Source organism: Drosophila santomea, chromosome 3R (assembly GCF_016746245.2).
Source record: "Drosophila santomea strain STO CAGO 1482 chromosome 3R, Prin_Dsan_1.1, whole genome shotgun sequence".
Classification (NCBI taxonomy): domain Eukaryota; kingdom Metazoa; phylum Arthropoda; class Insecta; order Diptera; family Drosophilidae; genus Drosophila; species Drosophila santomea.
This window is the reverse complement of record NC_053019.2, coordinates 19,215,703-19,237,251: the sequence shown is the minus strand read 5'-3', so window position 1 is coordinate 19,237,251 and position 21,549 is coordinate 19,215,703. Positions and strand designations below refer to the sequence as shown.

Sequence of the window (21,549 nt, the reverse complement as noted above, 5' to 3'; positions counted from 1 at the left end):
ATCTTGGCCGAGTGCGACCACGACTGTGGCTGCGAATCTTGGCCGAAAGCGAGGCGGTCGTATTCGTATCCGTGATACGAACGCTACAAGACCGCTTGTAGGGCTGGGATATCGCTTAGTCTGCTGTCGGCGCCTCAACTGCCAAGTATTCGCTGGGTACTCGTGGAGCTGGAGATCTCGAGATCAGCCGCCTCGTGTTCAGTGTGTGTTCTGATCGACAACGCCGCGTATGCGTGATATTGCCTCGAAGGATAACAGAAAGTGATTTTAGTGTTTGTCCTTCGCTGGATCCGTTTGTCTGTGTGTGTTCGTTTGTGCCGTGTGCCGTGTCGTGCCGCAAATAAATCACAGACATCCATTCAATATTTTTTGGCTTCCCCCCACAAAATTTATTCAACAGAAAGGCAAGTGTTTAAGAACTATAGAAGAAATACAATCGAAATGAATGTGTGTTTAGATTTTATGCTAAGTTATGCGCACACGATGGCAACCTGTTAAAGATTTGAGACATTTTTTTATTTTGGGGTCATTGCGAAACGACACCCAAGCCCAAAGACCCGGGCATGGACGAATTCGAAAGAAAAATACAAACTAAATATTGTATAAATAAATAACATGGCAGAGAGGAGCGAACACAAAAAAAAAAAAAGAAAAAAAGAGGAGGCTTACAACACCAGCTGCGTTGCCCGCAGATAAAGATGGCCAACAAGTCGGTTCGAGTGGGCCAAGTCAATCACATAGCTAATGTGGCTCATATGTAAATCGCATGGCGATTGATCAATTTTAAGCGTTACTGTAATCCCTCGCAGATGGAGTCGAACGCATCTGGACCTGATACAAGATTCCACTGCCTGTTGCATTACTACTGTATTGTGCACAGCGCGAAAAAATAATACTTAGTTAACAAAACATTGATTTTAATATTTATTTAAAGAAATCACTCCCACATATCCATCGTTCGAATTTATTGTTTAGTTAGCTATAATATGGTGCAAAAGTAACTAATACTTATTCTAAGTGAGTTTTAAAGCATTACCACCTAAATTTTTCGTGTGCATCTGCCACGCAATTTCAGTCAGCATTATATCATCTCAGAGCTCTCTGATTTAGCCCTGAATTTCGCGTTACACTTTCGACACAATGGGAACAACTGGACAAGTTTGCGATATAAATAACAATCAGAAGAAGTGCTAAATGAGGCGATACACATCTACGAAAATCGAAACCAACTTGGCCATTACGTTTATACTTTGGCCGAAGTTGCGATGTGATAAGAACATGACAAGTTTATTGGGCTCGTCAGACTGTTGATCTTTTATTTCGAAATACGAGCATACGCAGTTCATTCATGAAAAATGTAATTTGAATATCACGCTTCGTGCGATCATACAGTTGCCAGCAGTTTTTCACCAATATATGTAATTCGGTTGGAATTGCCCTTGGAAAGAGGCGGCGATGGTGACGTTCACGCATGCGCACAATTTGTTTATTTATGATTTTATTGTTGTTTTCTTGGCGTCAACACCCGGACAGATAGTTAGTTAGTCAGGCGGGGAGCGAAATTACCATGGTATCTTGGGATCGGGGTCCACAAAAGGTTTCTGCTGCACATCCGTTCGCACGTTGGCGACTTTCTGGTTAACTCCGCCCTGTGCTTGTGCTTGTGTATGCTTATGCGACTTTTCGGTGACATTTGTCGCCCTGCCAAATTACATTTTAATATTTTGAATCCAATTGGGGTCACATGCGCTGGCAGTCACACCAACAATACAAAAATCGACCAAATTTCCATCTCGTTTTGGGATTTCTTCATCTTTCCCTCGGCCGAGTGCGTTTCCAAGTGGCTTGTATGCGCAACAAGGCGGCACGGGGTACTTTTGGCCAGAATAGCTGATAATAATGGCAAGGTAAACAAATCGCCAGGCAGAACAAGGCGATGGTGACGGCAATGATGACAATGATGATGTAGGTGATGACAATGGCAAATATTGGAGGTCAGAAGTCGAAGGCGCACAGAATGCATATGCTATTGCTCATAGGAATGACTAGGTCAATCTGGGCACCCTTGAGCTGGACTAAATGATTCTTGCAAACGCAAGTGCAATGACATTAATCTTGATGGAAAAACAGTAGGCAGTTTTAATGATCATTGAGTAGAGAAACACTTGATGACTGCTTATGAAAAGCTGTTAATTGTCGCTGTACTTTTGTACTTTTCCCAGACTCTCCAACCTAATTGATCATAATTAAAAGAAGGGCCCGTCACACACACAGCCAGTGATCGATGCGAATATCTATTGAGCGATTTGATTTGTGGCATGCGCAATTAGTGACTATTTTTCTACTTTGTAATTTATTCTGTTGCTGTCCAAACGAAAGACTCTGGCAACGAACTTTGACTTGTTTTTCGTGTGCAATTGCATTGGGAAATATTTACAGGTAATTGCATATTTATAAGGACAAATTGCCAATATTTAAATAATCCAATAACAGAAGAAAGCATATGGAATAATTAACATTCGTGCCGCCTTCGTCAATGGACGAGGGTGTAGAACTGTGGAACTGCCGATCAAATCGATTCGCTGCCGTATAACCCACACATCATACCTCGATCGATCTAGACATATTGCCAATGAGTTGACTCAATTAGCACTTACAGACATTTGTAGTAATGTAGTAATGGAAACTTTGTCGAGTCCAGTTAATTGGAGACAGGAATGCCGGGAGTCTGTTTAACTGGCATTCCATCTGGAAAGTTTTCATTTCATTTCATTTCAGGCCGTCACGCGGAAGTCGGTAATGTGGTTTTAGCTTAAATCGACTAATTTATGCGCCTGCAGCAGCTCGCCCTAGCCACTAGTTCAAGGTCAGAGCACAAACTAAGACTAATGCAAAATAGCTAAGCCCATAAAAATTCAAATCAGCGAACGAAAAGAGACTGAGACCACAGATAATACGTCTCCAATGTTTATGATGCCTATGCTGCCTACTATGCACACACATATGTATACTATATACTATACATATACGAGTATGTGTTTGGCTAGCCACGCCCGAAAGATCCGCATCCGCACTGGGGAGCGGATAATGTGGACGAATGTCAAGCTGCTCTCCAATGCAAGAGTTCGGGTACCAAAACTCCGCTTTTTTGTTTCCTCAAAACGTGCGACCTTCGCAGAGACTTTTAATGCGTTGCCGTTGCCGATGTCGATGCCATTGCTTTAGGTCCATTCAATCGATGGATCAGAGGCTGCCGCTCCGTCTTCGAATTCAATATTTTGTCTTCTCTTTTGTTGGAATACACTTGACAAAAAACGAAACCTGCATTATGTTTCAAATTTATGGTAGCCATCAACCAAATCATCCATTAAAAGTTAAAACTAGGATGGGTAGGAAGAAACTCTTATAATATTTATATTTTATTGTTATGCTGCATATGAAACTCAGTCTTTGCTAATAGCTAATAGCCCTATGATACATTTTTTTTTTGAGTGCTCCCCTTCCATTTCACCTATGAGTGCCGTCCTCAACATTCCAAGCCATTTTGTTCGCCGCTCAGACCTTCCCATGCGTCCGCTTATCAGCCTAGAGTTTGTCCAGTCCAAAAAGTCTGTAAATAGAATAAAGCCCGACTTTTGAATCCCTAGCGTAATGAGCCGCGCATTGCGTATACGCCCCATGTGCTTGGCTTACCAAAAATGGTGGCCAGCTTGGCGACAGAACGAAACGTGCGAATCTTTTGCACGGCGCGTGTCTAGAATTTATCGGCCGACTTCTAACCGCGCTGATTATCGCATAATAATAAACTGGAATGTGACGTCAGGGCGGCGGGCCAGCGGGTGATACTTCAATACATATAATATTTATTTACTTTGCCATTATTTGGCTTCATTTAATATTTACTCTGCCGTTGCCACGCACTCTCGTTCACTGTCAATCGCTAATTGGCATGCAAACGGCCGTCAACATTGTAGGAAAAGTGACTAGGATTTGCGCAATGTTTTGTTTTAAAATTATGCAAAACCAGAGCAGATCTCATGGTCAATCCGGCCAGAGGTTTCCATTGGTCCATCGCTTAGTCGTCTTATTTTTCGGCATTTTTGGCCCTTGAAAGGCGGTGAAATGTTCTACACTATATATGCAAAATAACTCTGACTTTTGGATTTTTGGCCATTAAGTTCAAACTGATTTGCATTTGAACATCGGACGATTCTGAAAATCAATAGGCAAACAAATATGCCATTTTTTTACAGCGATTCCAATGACGAGATTAGTCTACGCTGATCTCTGAGACCGAAAGGTTCTCGATGGGCGGGGGAAACACTCATGGAAGCAGTGGCCTCCTGATACAAAAACTGGAATTGTCCACATATTATATTATCTAACTATTTATGACTGTTAAGTGGCCATAAAAGAGCTTCGCAGTCGAAAGTCCCACAACCAAAAACCGAAATCAAAAACCAAGTCCAAGTTCAACACTCGACCACCGAATAAAATAGAATTAAATTTCATTGCCAGCTGCGGCAAACCGGTAGAACATTTTGATTTGATTATACAATATTTATTATTTTCATTTATTATTTTATTTGAGTTTAGCCGGTGAAATGCGAGTGTGCATTGCATTAACAGGTTAGTGGAGCAGCCATAAAAAACAAACACGGAATAATGTTTATAATATTATCTATGCTGGCTGGCAAACAAAACACGTTTGGAATTAGCATAGAGATCTGCAAGATTGAGTAATGTTAAGACGTTGAAAGCTTAGTTTCCTGCATTCAATAAATCAATTGTTATTCTGATATAGGATAGTATATAGCGTTTTGGAATTGTAGAATTTGTAGATTGTATGTTGGCTTGGCAGATTTCTTGCGCAATATCTTCACACCCTCGAAAACACCATTGGCTGGCTGGATTTGGTCGATTGAAAGTGCCGGCCTTGCAAAAGCACTCGGCAAAGGCACTCGAAATAATGCAAATAAGTCAGACGAAATTCTCGTTAGTCAATATCTCAATATCCAGCCGAATGAATGCATTTTTGGCGCTCAGCTCCGCCAATCCGACAATCTGCCAATCTGCCAATCCGCCAAGAGCGATGACTGTACAGAAAACGCTGGGTAATTCGATGATGGCGTTCACTTGGAGTGCGAACCTGAGTCGCAGATGGCAGGTGCTCAAATAATTAATTTAGCCCGGGCCAAATGATGATTCCAGTGGCCAAGTGGGTTAGACAAAGCCAAACTGGGCCAGCCATTTGCCCAAGTCGCAGTGCGTCAAGAAGCCATTGATGTTGGCCACCATTATGGGTAGTTAATGACCGAGATCAGCGGGCATTGAAACCGCCTAGTCAGCATTGCTAAAGGATTGTGATTTTGTGATGGGCTGGCCAACCGATAATCACAATCATCGACTGTCGCAGAAACTGCAACTGCACCGAAAACTGGTTTCGCTGGAAACAATGCCCATAAAATTCCTTCTGTTGTCCTTGCCTTCCAGTTTGTTGACTAAGTCTTGAATAAAAATAGCCAGGATTGAAGACAAAGAAAAGGGCTTCCCACAACGTGTTTAAATAAGTCTGAAAACGATTGGCTCAGATATCCTCCTCATCATTTATATTTTAAGCTTTAAAACTCAACATTGATTTGTGCTGCCTCGATGGTCTAGCAAACCAATAATCAGTGGCAACCGGTTGCCCCATCTTAAAGCCATAAAATTAATGATGCATGAACCTGACAGTTTGTCCTTGGACTATCCTGCTTCCTGGGTTTTTCCAAAAGGTCGCAACAAAAACTAGTCAGACGCAGTTGGGGGAATCTACCGGCTAATTTGGCCAAGTTAACGCAGCCATAGCAATCGCATCGAAACCAGTTCTGTTCACGTAAGCCACAATGTGTCCCTTGTTTTTGGCCGGCTCCCAGTCGTTGACTGCTTTCAGCCACTTAACAATATACGTAATTCATAATTGTGGTAAAAAAGAATTTAATGCACATCGTGTAAGTGCTGATGCGACCGTTTTTGGGTCTAAGCGGTCGAATGAGCCCGCGATAAATTACATTTTAAACTGTTTGCCTGGCGGCTTTTTCCGCAACTTTAACAGAATTCGCCGGGTTATTGGCATTCGGAAATTTGCAACGCTATGCCTGATTTACACAATTCTACAAATATGACATTTCGCACTGCAAATATCGGTGACTATCTTTTTGTATACATATGTTTCTATATATATGTATATATACTCCGCTGATCTGGCGAAGCGTAGGCGCGGTTTCGCCTTGGGCAGCATTACTTTAAGTTTGTGTGCCTGGTTGATTAACAGGAAATGCTCACGGCGCGTAAATCAAACACAGATCGAATGCGTTTTGCTTCTACCTTCTACGCCATGGTCGTAGAAGGTGCTAATCCATGGGGCAGTGCACAACCCAACTAATCTATTGATTACCCCACTCTTCCAGCTGCCAATATGTCGGTCAGACTGAACGAGACGACGACCATTGTTGACCGGATGGTCAACTTCTTCGTGGAGCACGAGGATCTGCGCACCAAGGTGGGTATTGTCTAATCTAATTCTCTAATCAGTTAAAAAAAGAAACAAAACAGCTTTTACTGCCATTGTAATGCTTTACTTTCTGTTAAACTCCGCTAAATTTTGTCTTACTCAAGCTACTTTTGGGGTTTCATATAACATGAAATCAGCACAGAGACATAAGATTCTTGGCGTTAAACGAAATTTACATAAGCGGTTCTTGTTCTTAACTAACTTGTTTGCAAAATTTGTTTTAAGTGAACATATCATAATCTGTCGGAACTCTCTTTGTTTTGATGGCATTTAAAAATAGATAATCAGAGAGCCAAAAATTCCCGTTCAAGTGATAGCGCCTAGCGTTAAATGAAATAACTAATGAGTTGAGTTTCTTTTAGCAATGGTTCCTGTCGAATGCCCCCGGACCGCTGTTCATGATCCTTGGAGCCTACCTGTACTTCTGCCTGTACGCAGGACCTCGTTACATGCGCGATCGCAAGCCCTTCGAGCTGAAGAACACTCTCCTGGTCTACAATGCCGTCCAGGTGCTCCTCAGCTGGGTGCTCTTCTACGAGGGATACAAGGGCGGCTGGGGTGGCCACTACAACTTCAAGTGTCAGCCCGTGACCTATGAATCTGATCCCATTTCCATGAGGGTATGGTATTCTAGCATCTATGGGTGTTCATATCTCTTAAATATCTTTTAAATAACACTTCTAGATGGCTCGTGCTGTGTGGCTGTACTACATTGCCAAGATCACGGAGCTGCTGGACACCGTGTTCTTTGTGCTGCGCAAGAAACAGCGCCAGATCTCGTTCCTCCACTTGTACCACCACACCCTGATGCCCGTGTGCGCCTTCATTGGAGTCAAGTACTTTGCCGGTGGCCATGGAACCCTGCTGGGCTTCATCAACTCCTTCATCCACATCATCATGTACGCCTACTACCTGCTCTCCGCGATGGGACCCAAGGTGCAAAAGTACCTCTGGTGGAAGAAGTACATCACCATCCTGCAGATTGTAAGTGTTCTTTAACATAATTTAAACTTGGATTTGATTTAATGTTTTGCTGTTTGCTGTAGGTCCAATTCCTGATCATCTTTGTGCACACGCTGCAGATCCAGTTCCAGCCCAACTGCAACTTCCCCAAGTCCATTGCCGCACTCCTGACCTTCAATGCTGGACTCTTCACCTACATGTTCAGCTCCTTCTACGTGGCCAACTACAAGAAGGAGGCGGCTGCCCAGGCCAAGCTGGCGGCGAAAAAGGAGTAGGAAGCGACGTTAGTTGGCGCTACCTTAAGCTATGCACACTTATTTTTATGGTCCTTTCCCCCATCCCTGAATCCCTAAATCCCCAAATCCCAAATCCCAGCCCAGATTCCCAAGCCACCACCCTCCCATATCCTCCCCCTAGGTATACATAGGTCAAGATGGATATTATACAATCTGTAGTCGCGTAAGCTTGTTTCGTAGTATTTTGTTAGTTCGAGGAAAGCGGCCCCATTTGTAGTACTTGTTTGGATCAGTCGCCACTGCAGAGTGCTAGAGATCGTTGCACCTTCTGTATTGGGATAGTGTAATAGTACCAAATATTATAGTTTAGTGATTAGACTTTATCCTATGGACTGTGAAAGTCGAAGACATGTTAGGGCAGGCGAATGGCGAGCAAAAATCGTTGAACTTTGAACTTTTGCCTGTCGACACCACCGCGCTGAGCTGTCCCCAACTCTATGATGAAATGTAATTTTGTATATTTTATTTGCAAACAATAAACAAACGATTCGTATGTAAGTGTTGATTGTATTTATTTATGAATGATAACTGCTACATATCTGTGGATTATCAGGGTGTTGATTGTAGGATGGTATTTGGCAAGTTAAACAAATATTCTTGATTTATGACTTATATATGATCTTCTACATGTTTTCTACTTACCTGACAAGACTACCCAAAAGTATAGTATTAAAAATTAACCATAAGTACAATCTCTCATACAATCTTTCTGAATAATAATATTCTTTGTTTGACTTCAGTCTTATTCTGGTTGACGTTCGAAAAACACCATCCCCAGTTCAATTGATAAGAAACTTTCACAATCTAAAATAAGAATGGAATCAGAAATTGAGACCCTGCTCTCACAAAATGCTGTTCCTATTATAGATTTAGAAAACAGCATTGAGGACGTGGCTAAAAACCTGAGAAAGGCTTTGTCAGAAAAGGGCTATGCTCTGCTAATAAACCACGGAATATTGAATGAGAAGGTATATAATTTTCAAATCTTTGGCCATAAAGAACTGACTGCAAAATCACTTAGATACAAACAGCTTGGAAGTATTTCGATGGCTATGTCGAGCTGCCAGATGAGGTTAAATTGGCATATGAAAGAAGCAAAGCTCCAGATGCCGAAAATCATGGCTACGTGAGTCCGGGAATGGAGCGATTTGATGGCAGGACACCGGAGCTGCGCCATGCCTACAATATATGCAAACTGCAGGATAAGTTTCTACCAGAGCAGCAGCTACCAGGAATTACCAGTCACATTAATGCATTAGTAGGTGACTTTAATGAATTGGGTAGGTTTATGCTACAGGCACTGGCCATTTCTGTGGGTGCTCCACGTTCGTTCTTCACGGACAAACACTCGTATATGTTGTCCGATGATCGCTTTAACCTGACCACCCTGCGATTGCTGTACTACCCACCCGTGGAAGGTGAAGATCATGGAAGTTGCATCCGGTGTGGCGCCCATGCCGACTACTGCACCTTCACTCTGTTGGCCCAGGATTCGGAGGGTGGACTGGAGGTCAAGCTGCGTGGCAGTGAGAGGTGGCAGCGGGTGGGTCATCTGCCAGGAGCACTCTTCATAAACTGCGGCGAAACCATGGCTATCTGGACAGATCAGCTCTATCACGCCCTGGTATGATTTAAGTTTGACCTAGAACGACCTACTCATTATTTCATTTCACTCAACAGCAACATAGAGTAGTGGTTCCCGATCAGGTTGATACTCGTCATCGGGGCAGGCACTCCATTGCCTATTTCTGTCATCCTGATAACTCCGCACTGATTGATCCAAAAGAGTTAGATAGTACAACCAAACTGTCGATCAATGGCGGGTAAGTAAGTATGAATAGCTTAACTTCATTTTATTGATCGTTTTCCTTTAGGACACATAGCGCATATGATATAGCTATGGCTCTGGCACAAGGCGCATATGCACATAATTATTCCTAAGTAACTATTCTTAACTAAGCCTTACTCTAGTATCTGTAATAAATAGCAGTGTTTCTGAATTACTTCTTCTTTTCAACTATATTTTGCTTGCACCCAAGAGTATGTTATATAAATGGTTTGTTATATGCTATGTATGTACCGCTTAGACAATAATAATAATAATGCGAATGTCGGAGTTTGTTTGGGTCAGTCTGCCGGAGTAGCTGGTCGTGTTCACATCGTCTCTTCGGAGGTTTGAGTTTTCAGATAATTTCCAGAAGCAATCTATTTGTATTTGATTTACCTACGCGGGGCTTATTTACCAAGAATGATAAACAGCAAGATAAGAGAGGACAAGTTGGAAACGCTTGTCTCGCGAAGTGCTGTGCCGATCATCGATCTCGCCCATTGTGGTAAGTTTCCCAGTCCCCACCCTACTTATATATTTTATTAAATTAACTTAAAAACACGACGCTACCTAAAGGAATAACAATACATACCAGCATATGTAAAAATGGGTTTGCTTGGGCTGCCACCATCCCTAAAAAGTAACTAATTGATTGAAACCTTTCTAAGGGGTGCCCTGATAAGCCAAAAGAATAACATTTAACACTTTATGAAATATTTTTATATAGAATATATTATATTCTTTTGTAATAATTACTCACCATTTCTAGGCAAGTCCCTTGTCCATCGGGTTGGTCAGCAACTCCACAAGGCTTTCACCGAGAAGGGAATCGCTTTCCTGGTTAACCATGGCATAGCAGAAGACAAGGTAACTGTTATCTCCTTTTCTACGCTCTTTTATTAATTTCTTAATCCGCAGATCAAAGCGGTTTGGGATCAATTTGACAACTTCTTGGATCTGCCAGCAGAGATTCAGGATCGTCACAGGCGAAAGGATGGCGTTAATTATGGCTACGTTAGTCCCGGAATGGAGCGATTTGATGGAAGTACTCCAGAGCTGCGTCACGCCTACAATGTGTGCAAGCTGGATGAGCAGAATATTCCAAGGGAAGCACTCCCAGAACTCGCCGAAGACATTACCACACTGTGCACGGACTTGAAGGCCATGTCTCTGTTTATAATGAAGGCCATGGAGGTGGCCCTGGAGATACCGCCATCCTTCTTCGTCGACAAGCACTCCCAGATGTTGGAGGGCGATGAGCTGAACATGAGCACCCTCAGGATGCTCTACTATCCGGCGATTGTGGATGATGAGCCGGGTCAGAGCGAGGGCGCCATTCGTTGCGGTGCCCATGTGGACTATGGCACCTTCACGCTGCTCGCCCAAGATTCCGAAGGTGGCTTGGAGGTGCAGCTGCCGGGCAGCGAGAAGTGGGAACGGGTGGGTCATCTACCTGGCGCCATACTTATAAACGGCGGGGAACTCCTGTCCATTTGGACCAAGCAGCGTTACCACGCCCTGGTAGGTTATTCCCACAAACTGGAACTTTCCGCTAGCCTTATCTCATGTCCATTCTTTTCTAGCCTCATCGCGTCGTCATACCTGAACAAGAACTTATAAGAACCCGCGGCAGACACTCCATTGCGTATTTCTGCCATCCCAACAACTCCATCTTGATATCTCCCAACGATCTGTTGGGTGAAGGGGAAGCCAAGAGTGAGGACAAGTAAGTATTCTAATATTTATTTTTTATTATTATATTACATGGTTTTTTTTGTTTTGTAACCCCCCAAGAGTATACAGCGCCTATGAACTGATACAGAACAAGAGAGAACGCTATAGTCGAGTTCCCCGACTATCTGATACCCGTTACTCAGCTAGTGGAAGAGAGAAGGAGAGTCTTAAACGCAGTTTTTGGCGATTTGTAGGCGTTATAGTGGGCGTGGCAGAAAGTTTTTTGGCAAATCGATAGAAATTTACAAAACCAATATAAAAATGAAAAAATATCTAAACATTTTTCAAAAGTGTGGGCGTGGCAGCTTTGGGCGATTTGTGGGCGTTAGAGTGGGCGTGGCAAAAAGTGTTTTTGGCAAATCGATAGAAATTTACAAGACCAATACAAAAATGAAAAAATATCAAAACATTTTTCAAAAGTGTGGGCGTGGCAGATTTGGGCGGTTTGTGGGCGTTAGAGTGGGCGTGGCAACATGAATCGACAAACTTGCGCTGCTTCTATGTCCCTGGAGTCTGTATGCTTAATCTCAACTTTCTAGCTTTTGTAGTTCCTGAGATCTCGACGTTCATACGGACGGACAGACGGACAGACGGACAGACGGACGGACAGACGGACGGACAGACGGACATGGCCAAATCGACTCGGCTATTGATCCTGATCAAGAATATATATACTTTATATGGTCGGAAACGCTTCCTTCTGCCTGTTACATACTTTTCAACGAATCTAGTATACCCTTTTACTCTACGAGTAACGGGTATAAAAAGTTTAATGACACCTACGGTCAGCGATCTCAATAACTCAACGAATCTGGGGCAAAAGTTTATTACGGCTCTACATAACATGTGCAAATCATTAGCATTCTTAACCCAATGTAAATTTTTTCAATAGCAACAATGAAATGTAATTGTGTGCAATTAATAAATTATGACTTTTACATTTCAAGTAATGTCTACATTTTATAAAATTCTGGTAAAAAATGATAGATTGAAATGAATTTTATAATAACATATATATATTGTAATTCTTTTTACCGAATAGTTCTAAATTTTCTAACAATTAATCTTTATTTAGTGTGTATAGTTTAAATTGTCTACATTTGACACGATATTCTACGTGGGAATCGATCACATATACAGCTGTATGGTCACGATCTACGTGAGTGTAGAAATATCGATAGTCCCCCGTCCGAGCGCCGATAACAGCGCAATCGTTTTCGAACTGGATCCGAATCGACCGAAGATCGCGGATCGGATCGCAAATGTTTTTTTTGAGACAGACGCCGTTCCTCTCTGCGCTAGTTCAGGTGTATCTAGGTTAAATTCGCGATCGGAGTGCGTTACAAAATGATGGAGAGTGTGCAAAAAAAGCAGCAGAAAGCGATACGAAAATTGACTAACTAGACTACTACCGTGTGTTGTTGGCCAACTGCTTGCTGTTCGTTCGGGTCGGGTGTTCGTTCGATGAAAAGCGAAACCTGTGCGAAAAAAGAAAGCGAGTTTTCACTGTAAGCAAAAAGCCCTCCATCCACTCGGTTTCAACTTTGAAATACAAATCACCAACATTCAGCTGAATAAGCCGCTTCGAGTAGTTTTTTAGTAGTTTCTTAGTGTGAGCATAATGTTTTTGCATGGCTAAAGAGGCGAGGCAAATGCTTACTCATTTCCCCTCCTGCTTGTATCATTAAACCCAACCCTCTCGATATAAAACCGAATCCGTGCAGACTGACGCACTGACTGAATGATGGACTGACTGACTGATGGACTGACTGGCTGGCTGACTGAAAAAGCAGACTTTGCTCAGGCGGCATTTCCCGAACAAAGCCGCTTGGCAACAGCTCAGCTGGTTTGGTTTTGAATTTTGAATTTTGCATTTTTAGGGGGTGAAAAGGCGGGCAGGAGGGCTCGCACCTGAGTCCGAGTGCCGTTAAACGGCAAACGGGATCTGCCAGATACAAAATACAAAACACAAGACATCAGACATAAGATACAAGATACATGCCCGCCGCAACCAGAGTATCTGTATCTCACACACGTATGCATCCGCATCTGTATGGTTGTATAGCTGGGTATGCGTGTGTACCTGAGCCACGTTAATAGCCATCACAAATATTGCAAAAGCAAACCGAGATGAGATGAGATGGGGCTACCTGTTGACGGCTTTAGACAGTCTCACCTTTCGGGCCCTGCTCACCATAAGCCGGAATATCCACTGTACACAGTGTACTGAGCTCTCTATCCCCTCTTACCCCTTCCCCCTTCCCGCTAAACGACAAGTGCTAATTTAGTTATCACAATTTTTGATTTGATTAAAGTTTATCTAATTGCGACGCACATGCAGGCCGCACATACCCACCACCACCACCCCACACAATCAGTTTCATTTTTGCAAAATAAAATCGTAAACTGAGCTAAAATTCTGGCCAGTCAGGTGCGATAAGCGTACGGAAACCCGCCAGTTAGGAACCCCGATACGAAACCCCCTCCAAACAACCGGCGTTTAGTCCGTCCAAGAAGCGCGTCGCGATTGTTCGATCGCCTCTCGTCCGCCACGCGCCCTTCTAAATCTGAAAGCAAAGCCAATCACTCAGCCAGCCAGCCAGCCGTTCGTACTTCGTATCAATCGTATCGGATCGTATTGGATCGTAAAAAGAAAATAAAGACCCCCCTACAAACTGTGCTGTCAAAGCGTTTGCTCGCCAGCCAAACAAAAACAATAGCCATTGCAAAAACAAATACTCGCACCCCAACGAAATTTAAACAAAAATAAGAAACACTCGGATGCGCGATTTTAATGCTTGTGTGTGTTTTCCTCTTTTTTTATTCGCTATCGGCATAACCAGTCTAATAATCGAATTCTGCGCGCTGCTGCCATTCAGTTTCATTTAGTCAGCCATCGCTGGAAGTGCACCTCGTCTCCGGATCCCGGATTCCCTCCGGTCCCAAGAGTCCCTCCCCCCGTCCTCAACACAATTGTGATAAAGATATAGCGAGCACAAGTGCGGCGAGTGTTCGATTGCTCTCCCCAATCTGCCCAATCAGAAACCAAAGAACTTTGGACGTCGAGGATCGAAGACGGAAGACAGAAGACAGAAGACCCTCTGGAAGTCACTCGAAGTCACAGCACAAAGACACACCAACTCAAAATGATAAAAACGAAGAGCAGCGACGACAAACTCGACACGCTCCTCTCGCGCAGCGTGGTTCCGATCATCGATCTCGCCCACTGTGGTAAGTACCCCCTCCCTCCATCCATCCATCCATTGGGCTCCATCATCCATGTGTGTAGTGTTCCCCCATGGAACCGAGCCACAACCTCCCATTAAACATGCCGCCGATCGCCACTCCAACTCGTTGCTAGGCAAGCCACTTCAGCCAGCGCTCGTACACGGTGAGAAAAGGGCGGGAGTTCGACATCAATGGAAAGTTGCTCCATTCAAAAATAGCACTTATCTGCGACTTGTCTCGGAAAGGTGAAAATGATTCGGCCGGTTTGCTTAAGATAAATTCTCCTCCACGATAGCCACCTGCATAAACAACTTAGAAGTCTGCGTTTGTATTGCTTTTGTATTAATCCATAAAAGCACAGGTTGGAATAGTTTTGTATTATTTTATTGTGTATAAACTCAGCAAAAGTCTACAAGTTAAAGTGACATTTTTCAAAGCATCTGCAAGTATGCATAAGAAAATATGTGCTGTAATTTCCCCCATGAGCAAACAGTAAAATTCGGATAAATCCAATGATTCATGGATTCCCAAAATAATGGGTCATAAACACAAACAACATTTATTCAGCTACATTTTGTTTCTTATGTTTCAATTTATGTATTTCCATTTGACACTTTTGATTAAATAATATGACGTCTGTTCTGTCGATAAGATTGCGGTTTTTTAAGTAGCAGGAAATGGGCAATCTTTCTAATAAGGCATGGGTTTTTTTTCAGTGCACTCAAACTCTTCACATTCAGCTGGGCGCAATTAAGTGCAGTCGTCACTGAGTCATCGACAGTTCTATTCGGCTGACTATTCCCAATTGTTCAGGGCTAACTAACCGGGCTCCCCAAATGGCAGTTACTTAATTTCGTTCGAGGCGTTACAACTACGTCGTAGTTAATTTGCAGTAATTACTGACTTGTGCACCGGACACCTGATCCCTGCACCTGCGGTTCTCTTCGAAAGCAAATGAATAATGCAAATGCGATCTTTTGGCGAGATGGGGGAAATGTGGCTGTAAAGTTTCGAAGCATTGCTACCTTATCGCGCGAAGTCAACTAATTGAAAGTAGATAGTTAATCTATGAAGTACTTTAATAGAACACTTATGTGTATACGTATGTAGGGAAACCAAGTATCACGTTGTTATAGCCTGCTATTTTGCTGCGATTTCTGGGTATCGCAGATCATGAGTAATTTTTGAGTAATTGCTCTTTAAGTCAGTACCGATCGCAATAGATCAGGCGCACTGCTCGATGTTTAGAGTATCAGTTCAGTTGCACAAATGTGGATCAGTGTGGTGGAATAATTAAATCACATTCATATCTATTCTATGGCCATAAATATTTAAAATGGTAATGAAAAATCACACTACACACTCAGTAGAATTAATTATCACACTATTCTTGTTGCATGCAGGATGACTTTAATGAAGGTATCTGTGAGGTAGTGTATCTGTGAGATTCCCAAGAGTATTAGATATCTGAGTTTCCTGATCTTGTTTGTGCTGCCCAAACTACTTTGAACTTCTTTGGCTAACCTTTGAGATACCTGTGTTGAAATTGGTTCCAGCAAGATTTAATGACTTTGTTTGTTCCTTCTCTGTTTCTTCGGACCTTCTTTGGCCACACCAAAATTTTCCATTTGCCTACTTGGGCGCCGTGCCCATTGTGTTAACTGGGTCTTCGGCGATACGTGACACAGTTTCTCCTTCTGGCGGCAATGAAACGCCATGGAAATGTAGCGCATACGCACTGTGTGCTTATCGGGCCGCAGGTTTCGTCGAGGGCTCACCCAGAGATTCGAGTTCGCTGGGAGTACAGTGCGGCTTGGCCTTGGTGGAAGCACACTCTTGACCTTCGCGCCCCATCAGAGCCATTGACCCCCAAAAGCAGCTAGCTAGAAGCAATTAAATCGCTGCCTTGCGGCATTTTTATGTCAACGGAACTTCAATTGGATTTTTTTCTTTCCTTTGTTTTGTTTATGTTTGTTTGTTTTGTTTTTTTTTGTTTTTTTTGTTGCGCTTTTTTGTGAGCGCCGAGAGGTTTTTGAACTATATTGGAAGTCGAGCTTGTGGCATTTGAGGCATGCCTTAATTTCTATCGACCCAATGTCATTTAGTGCGGAAACTCAAACAGTACTCATCAAAATATTTACACTTATTCGAGTTGCGGAACCTGATTTTGTTGTGAACGCAATGCGCGTTTCAATATTTGTTTACTGGTTGCAGCTTTATTTACACACTGCCGGTGACCATTAACCAGTTACTTGTTCAAAATTACCAATAACCAGTTAGCAATTTGGAGACAACCACTCAGTGACGCATCTTGTTTTGGGTGCTTTGGGGATTCACTCCACGGCGTCATCATCATCATCATCGACGTCGGTGGACCTCACCTTGTTTGATTTGATTTGATGATACTACCGAAAGGCGACAGTGCGAGCATGTTAAGTAGTTGGACTTTTGCCGCAACCGATTGAAACTGGCTTAAACCTGTTGACTCTGGGCTGACTGACTGACGTGGCTTAATGGCCACAATCGCGTTTTGCCTGTTTCGCCATCGGAATATACGTAGAAACGTAGAAATTGGCTGCCGGATTTCTCTCTTGACCCGACAAATTGGTTAAAGCCACCTGAACAGTGCTAGCAATTGAATTAAGTTCTCTTGACAATTCAAATTGACAGCTGGCCAAGCAAATTCGCAACCTTCAATACATTGATGCTATGTTTGATTCGCAGGCGATAATGTTGTTCTGGCCAATTACCTCTGCCGTTGACTTCTGTGCGCATATTTCAATGCCATTGAAATTATTTTTCCATTAGCCCGACATCTGCAACCATTTTCCTCCATTTAAGCCCATTTCAGCCCATTTCCAATGGCCGCAATTCAGTTTTCTATAAATAAGTTATACTGCACGACCATATTTCTCGGCGAAAATTCCGCAACTAAACTGCCACATATATACGAGCTCAAATGGGTCTATAAATATTGAATTGAATTAATTCGACCGCGGGATTCAAGTGGGAATTTCGAATCTATTTGTGGATTATGTATTAGGGGTTATTCCCGCATGGGTATATGGAAATGGTATGACGATGAAAAATCACTGAAACATTCCAATTGAATTTGCATAGCCCAGAATTTGTTGAAGTGTTTTAAGAGTTCATTCGCCCAGTGCAATTAAGTTACAAGTATACAGCATCAAATGGCGTCGAAAACAAACAATAGAAATGCTTAACGCGTGCCCGCAATTTATGTCTGACCATAAATGCATAAAAGCCAATCAATTTCAACGATAAATTGGTTCGGCTAGCGCCAATCAAATCGAAAACACAATAAAACATGGGGGGAAACAAATCGAGACGTCGAGAAATTCTGGCATTCGATAGAGATGATCTTCAGCCAACTTGGCCTCCTCAAGGCATACGAATACGTCGGCTGAATCAACTGAATCTACTGATTCAATTAGATAAATTAGCGACAAGTTAGCACTGACAACTAGCTGGCATAGCTGCCTCAAATTGAAAACTGCGAAATGGCAAATTGAAAAGCGACTCGCATCCCAATTGCCGCCTAATTGAATTGCATGCCAGCAGAAATCGACTAAGCTGAAACTGAAAAATAAAACGAACGGAAAACAAGCATAGCAAAAACACATGCAAAACTGGACTGCCGCCTAATGAAAACGAAAGGCGATCTGCTGCTGGCGTCAATTGGAATCATTCAATTCGCCCGACTGACCTCTCCGCCGTCTCATCATTCGCCTCATCATTCCGCATCATCATTCCGCATCATCATTCCGCCTCATCTGGTTCCCAGTTGGGCAAGTAATAATAACAATGGGAGCACTTCCCGCCTGGCGACAGAGCTCCCATGCCCGGAATGAGATGATAAGAGGGCGTAATTGTTATTATTTGTGAAATGCTAGAAATTCTGTGAAAACCCTTATCACAGGCACTGCGTCACTGTCCAAGTCGAGAGCTGAGGGCAGGTGGCCAGAAGGTGGGTAGCCAAACTATTTATAGATTGCGCATACGCCCGGTGTGACACCGAAGTGACACTGTCGCGGGGGAAGTACAAGTATACACGCGTACATATAATTACTTTGCATTCCCCGATTTCATTCATGACTTGTCCCTCAATGAGTAAGTGATCACATTAGCCAGCGGTCGGTGCAAGGTCTCCACCCTACCCAACCCCATCCTTCTTCCAGATATCAGCTATCTTTCTATTTACATATACATATATATGCAAAAGTCCAACTTTGACGCGCCAAATGGTTGGCGGTGTGGAACGCCATCCTCGCCACTTCCGCTGCGGCATTTTCTATTTAATTTTCCGGCGTGCATTGTCAATGCCGCCTTCGTTGCATTGAAATTGATTGCATTTACCTTTGCATTGGGCCATTGCACATTATCGTGCTCGCAATAGTGGGTTATTTGAGATTCCAAACAGGCGATTATCTTCGCAAAGTGGAGGTCTTACGAGCTCGTGGGCGGCACGTGAATGTGAATGTGAATGTGAACGCCTCTTAGCCACACTTCTCGATGGCCCATGACATTCAATTCATTGGCCAATTGCTCGCGAGCCAGGTATTTATTGCCTTCGGCTGCAGAGTGAACAATCTGCCATAAACACGACCCATACTTTATGGTGTTCAGGTGGTTAACAATACAAAGAAGCCATAAACAAGAGACCGCAAAGCAATTAGCACTTGAGTGGCAGTTCCGCTGATTATTCCCACGCCTGAAAATCGATTCTAATCCCGATTCTGTTTGTTCCAGGCATCGAGGAAGTGCCGGTCAAGTCGGTGGTCAATCGCGTGGGTCACCAGCTCAAGAAAGCTCTCTCCGAGAAGGGCATGGCCCTGCTGGTCAACCATGGCATCTCCGATGAGAAGGTAAGACAACTGGTAATATATAGCACTTCAGATTAGGGGCTCCAAGAAAGTGGTCTCATTTTCTATTGATTAAATGGAAACATACGTCATTGCTGAACCAGCAAATCTAAAATCTCAGCATGAAAATTTATTGCGCTATTCATATCACTGCGATAGTAGTTGAAATTATTAGCTGCTATTCCCGGGGGAACTGCATTCGTAAATATTAAACAAACTAAACTTTTCACTATTGCTCTTTGAACAGCTCAAGACTGCCTGGGATCACCTGGATGACTTCGTGGACCTGCCGCCCGACATCAGACAGCACTACATCCGTGCCGATGGAGACAAACATGGCTACGTGAGTCGTGGTCAGCAGCAGCGATTCGATGGCAAGTCGCCGGAGCTGCGTCACGCCTTCAATATCAGCACACTGAACGCGCAGAATCTGCCGGAGGAGCCGCTGCCAGGATTCGCGGACCACATCAGCACCCTGGCCACGGACTTCAAGGCGCTGGCCAGCTTCATACTGCAGGCGCTGGCCGTCTCCCTGGACATTCCGCACACGTTCTTCCTCGAAAAGCACTCGCACATGCTGTCCGGTGACCACGACAACATGAGCTCCCTGCGCATGCTCTACTACCCGCCCATAGTGGACGACGAGCCCGGCCAGAACGACGTGATCAAGGGTCGCTGCCAGTACAGCTACCAGCGCTGTCTGTCCAACCAGCCGGACTTCCGGCCGGAGCACAATCCCCGCGACGAAGACGACCTCAACGAGGTGGACGGCCCCAATGGCCAGTTGTTCGAGCACAAGCTGGGCAACGGCGCCGTCATCCAGTGTCCACCCCACGTGGACTACGGCACCTTCACCCTGCTCTCCCAGGACTCGGAGGGCGGCCTGGAGGTGAAGCTGCCCGGCAGCGAAAAGTGGAACCGCGTGGGCCACCTGCCCGGCTCCATTCTCGTCAACTGTGGCGAGATCTTGAATATCTGGACACAGGGGCGATATCCCGCATTGGTGAGTGTCTAGATTGGAGTGGACTAGATTGATTAAGGTGATTCAATTTAAGTCTGCTTTTCTTATCATTGTTACAACGTACTAACTACAGAACACAGCTGTGTATATTTGAGCAGCTTTGTTTTAGGCGGTAGGTTAGTAACTTTTGTTTAAAAAGACAGATACTTTTCCATATTGAAGCTTTTGAGTATACTTAGTTTTAAAGACCTCAAATCAAATTGTTTTCAAACTGGTCTAATCTGTTAATTCATTATCAATATATAAAAACCCCAATCTATTTTATTCTATCCCCAGCAACATCGCGTGATAATACCCGAGCAGGAAACTATTCGGGCCCGTGGCCGCCACTCGATAGCGTTCTTCTGCCATCCGGACAACATCACCACGATATCGCCCACCGATCTGCCCAATCCAGATGCCGTCCAGGACAAGGCGTGTCTCAAGCAGCGCAAGAAGTCCTTCAAGGCGGTGAAAGAAAGGTGAAATTGCACTTCAGTTTTATGGCCATTTCCTGTACTAACTCGCATTTCTTTGTTTCTTTTTTTATTTTTGGCTTATCGCCGACGATTGGTGGCCGTAAATTCAACAGAGCCTACAATGCATATCAGTTAATACAGAAAAAGTTTAGAGATACGTATAGCAGTAACAACCACTCATAGGGGACCATAAACCATAGACCATAGACCATAGAACGCAGTCAGTCGGTCGAGCCATCCATCGCATCTCTACCTGAACTGGGATGAAGTTCGTCGTGGGAACGGATGGGGGAAAATGAAAAGCAGCAACTCATATGATGTTTTGAACCTTTTTATTATTACCTTTACTTTTATTCCATACGATTGTAATTGCTTCATTTCATTAATTTATATGTATCGCGATACTATATACAATACATGCATACATGCACACACCGTAAACATATCCCTTTGTATAATAAATATATATGTATAATTTAATATAGTTTCCACTGAAAAACGCACATGTTAACATTTACTTAAGTCGAGGGTTTTCGGTTTCGCCTAATGTTTTTTTTTTTGCGCTCGTTAAACTTGGAAGGTATC

At 43.5% G+C, this 21,549-nt stretch overlaps 4 protein-coding genes across 4 annotated transcripts; all 4 read left to right on the top strand.

Moving 5' to 3' along the window:
* The first annotated feature begins 107 nt into the window (after nucleotides 1-107).
* On the top strand, nucleotides 108-8,310 carry LOC120452911 (elongation of very long chain fatty acids protein AAEL008004). The gene is made up of 5 exons (XM_039637373.2): nucleotides 108-404; nucleotides 6,450-6,541; nucleotides 6,916-7,173; nucleotides 7,238-7,537; nucleotides 7,600-8,310. Exons 2-5 carry the CDS (start codon nucleotides 6,458-6,460, stop codon nucleotides 7,789-7,791), a joined length of 834 nt encoding a protein of 277 aa, XP_039493307.1. The 5' UTR covers nucleotides 108-404; nucleotides 6,450-6,457; the 3' UTR covers nucleotides 7,792-8,310.
* A 292-nt stretch (nucleotides 8,311-8,602) lies between these two features.
* LOC120452554 (2-oxoglutarate-dependent dioxygenase htyE) lies at nucleotides 8,603-9,866 on the top strand. The gene is made up of 4 exons (XM_039636827.1): nucleotides 8,603-8,780; nucleotides 8,834-9,436; nucleotides 9,493-9,635; nucleotides 9,687-9,866. Exons 1-4 carry the CDS (start codon nucleotides 8,628-8,630, stop codon nucleotides 9,751-9,753), a joined length of 966 nt encoding a protein of 321 aa, XP_039492761.1. The 5' UTR covers nucleotides 8,603-8,627; the 3' UTR covers nucleotides 9,754-9,866.
* Nucleotides 9,867-9,950: 84 nt separating this feature from the next.
* On the top strand, nucleotides 9,951-12,234 carry LOC120453924 (UPF0676 protein C1494.01). Its single transcript, XM_039638859.1, has 6 exons — nucleotides 9,951-10,145; nucleotides 10,410-10,507; nucleotides 10,559-11,161; nucleotides 11,224-11,366; nucleotides 11,435-11,462; nucleotides 12,137-12,234. The coding sequence occupies exons 1-6, from the start codon at nucleotides 10,061-10,063 to the stop codon at nucleotides 12,173-12,175; spliced, it is 996 nt and encodes a 331-aa protein (XP_039494793.1). The 5' UTR covers nucleotides 9,951-10,060; the 3' UTR covers nucleotides 12,176-12,234.
* A 382-nt stretch (nucleotides 12,235-12,616) lies between these two features.
* On the top strand, nucleotides 12,617-21,467 carry LOC120451321 (UPF0676 protein C1494.01). Its single transcript, XM_039634893.1, has 6 exons — nucleotides 12,617-12,882; nucleotides 14,254-14,605; nucleotides 19,373-19,488; nucleotides 19,733-20,488; nucleotides 20,783-20,967; nucleotides 21,078-21,467. The coding sequence occupies exons 2-6, from the start codon at nucleotides 14,521-14,523 to the stop codon at nucleotides 21,145-21,147; spliced, it is 1,212 nt and encodes a 403-aa protein (XP_039490827.1). The 5' UTR covers nucleotides 12,617-12,882; nucleotides 14,254-14,520; the 3' UTR covers nucleotides 21,148-21,467.
* Nucleotides 21,468-21,549: the final 82 nt, after the last annotated feature.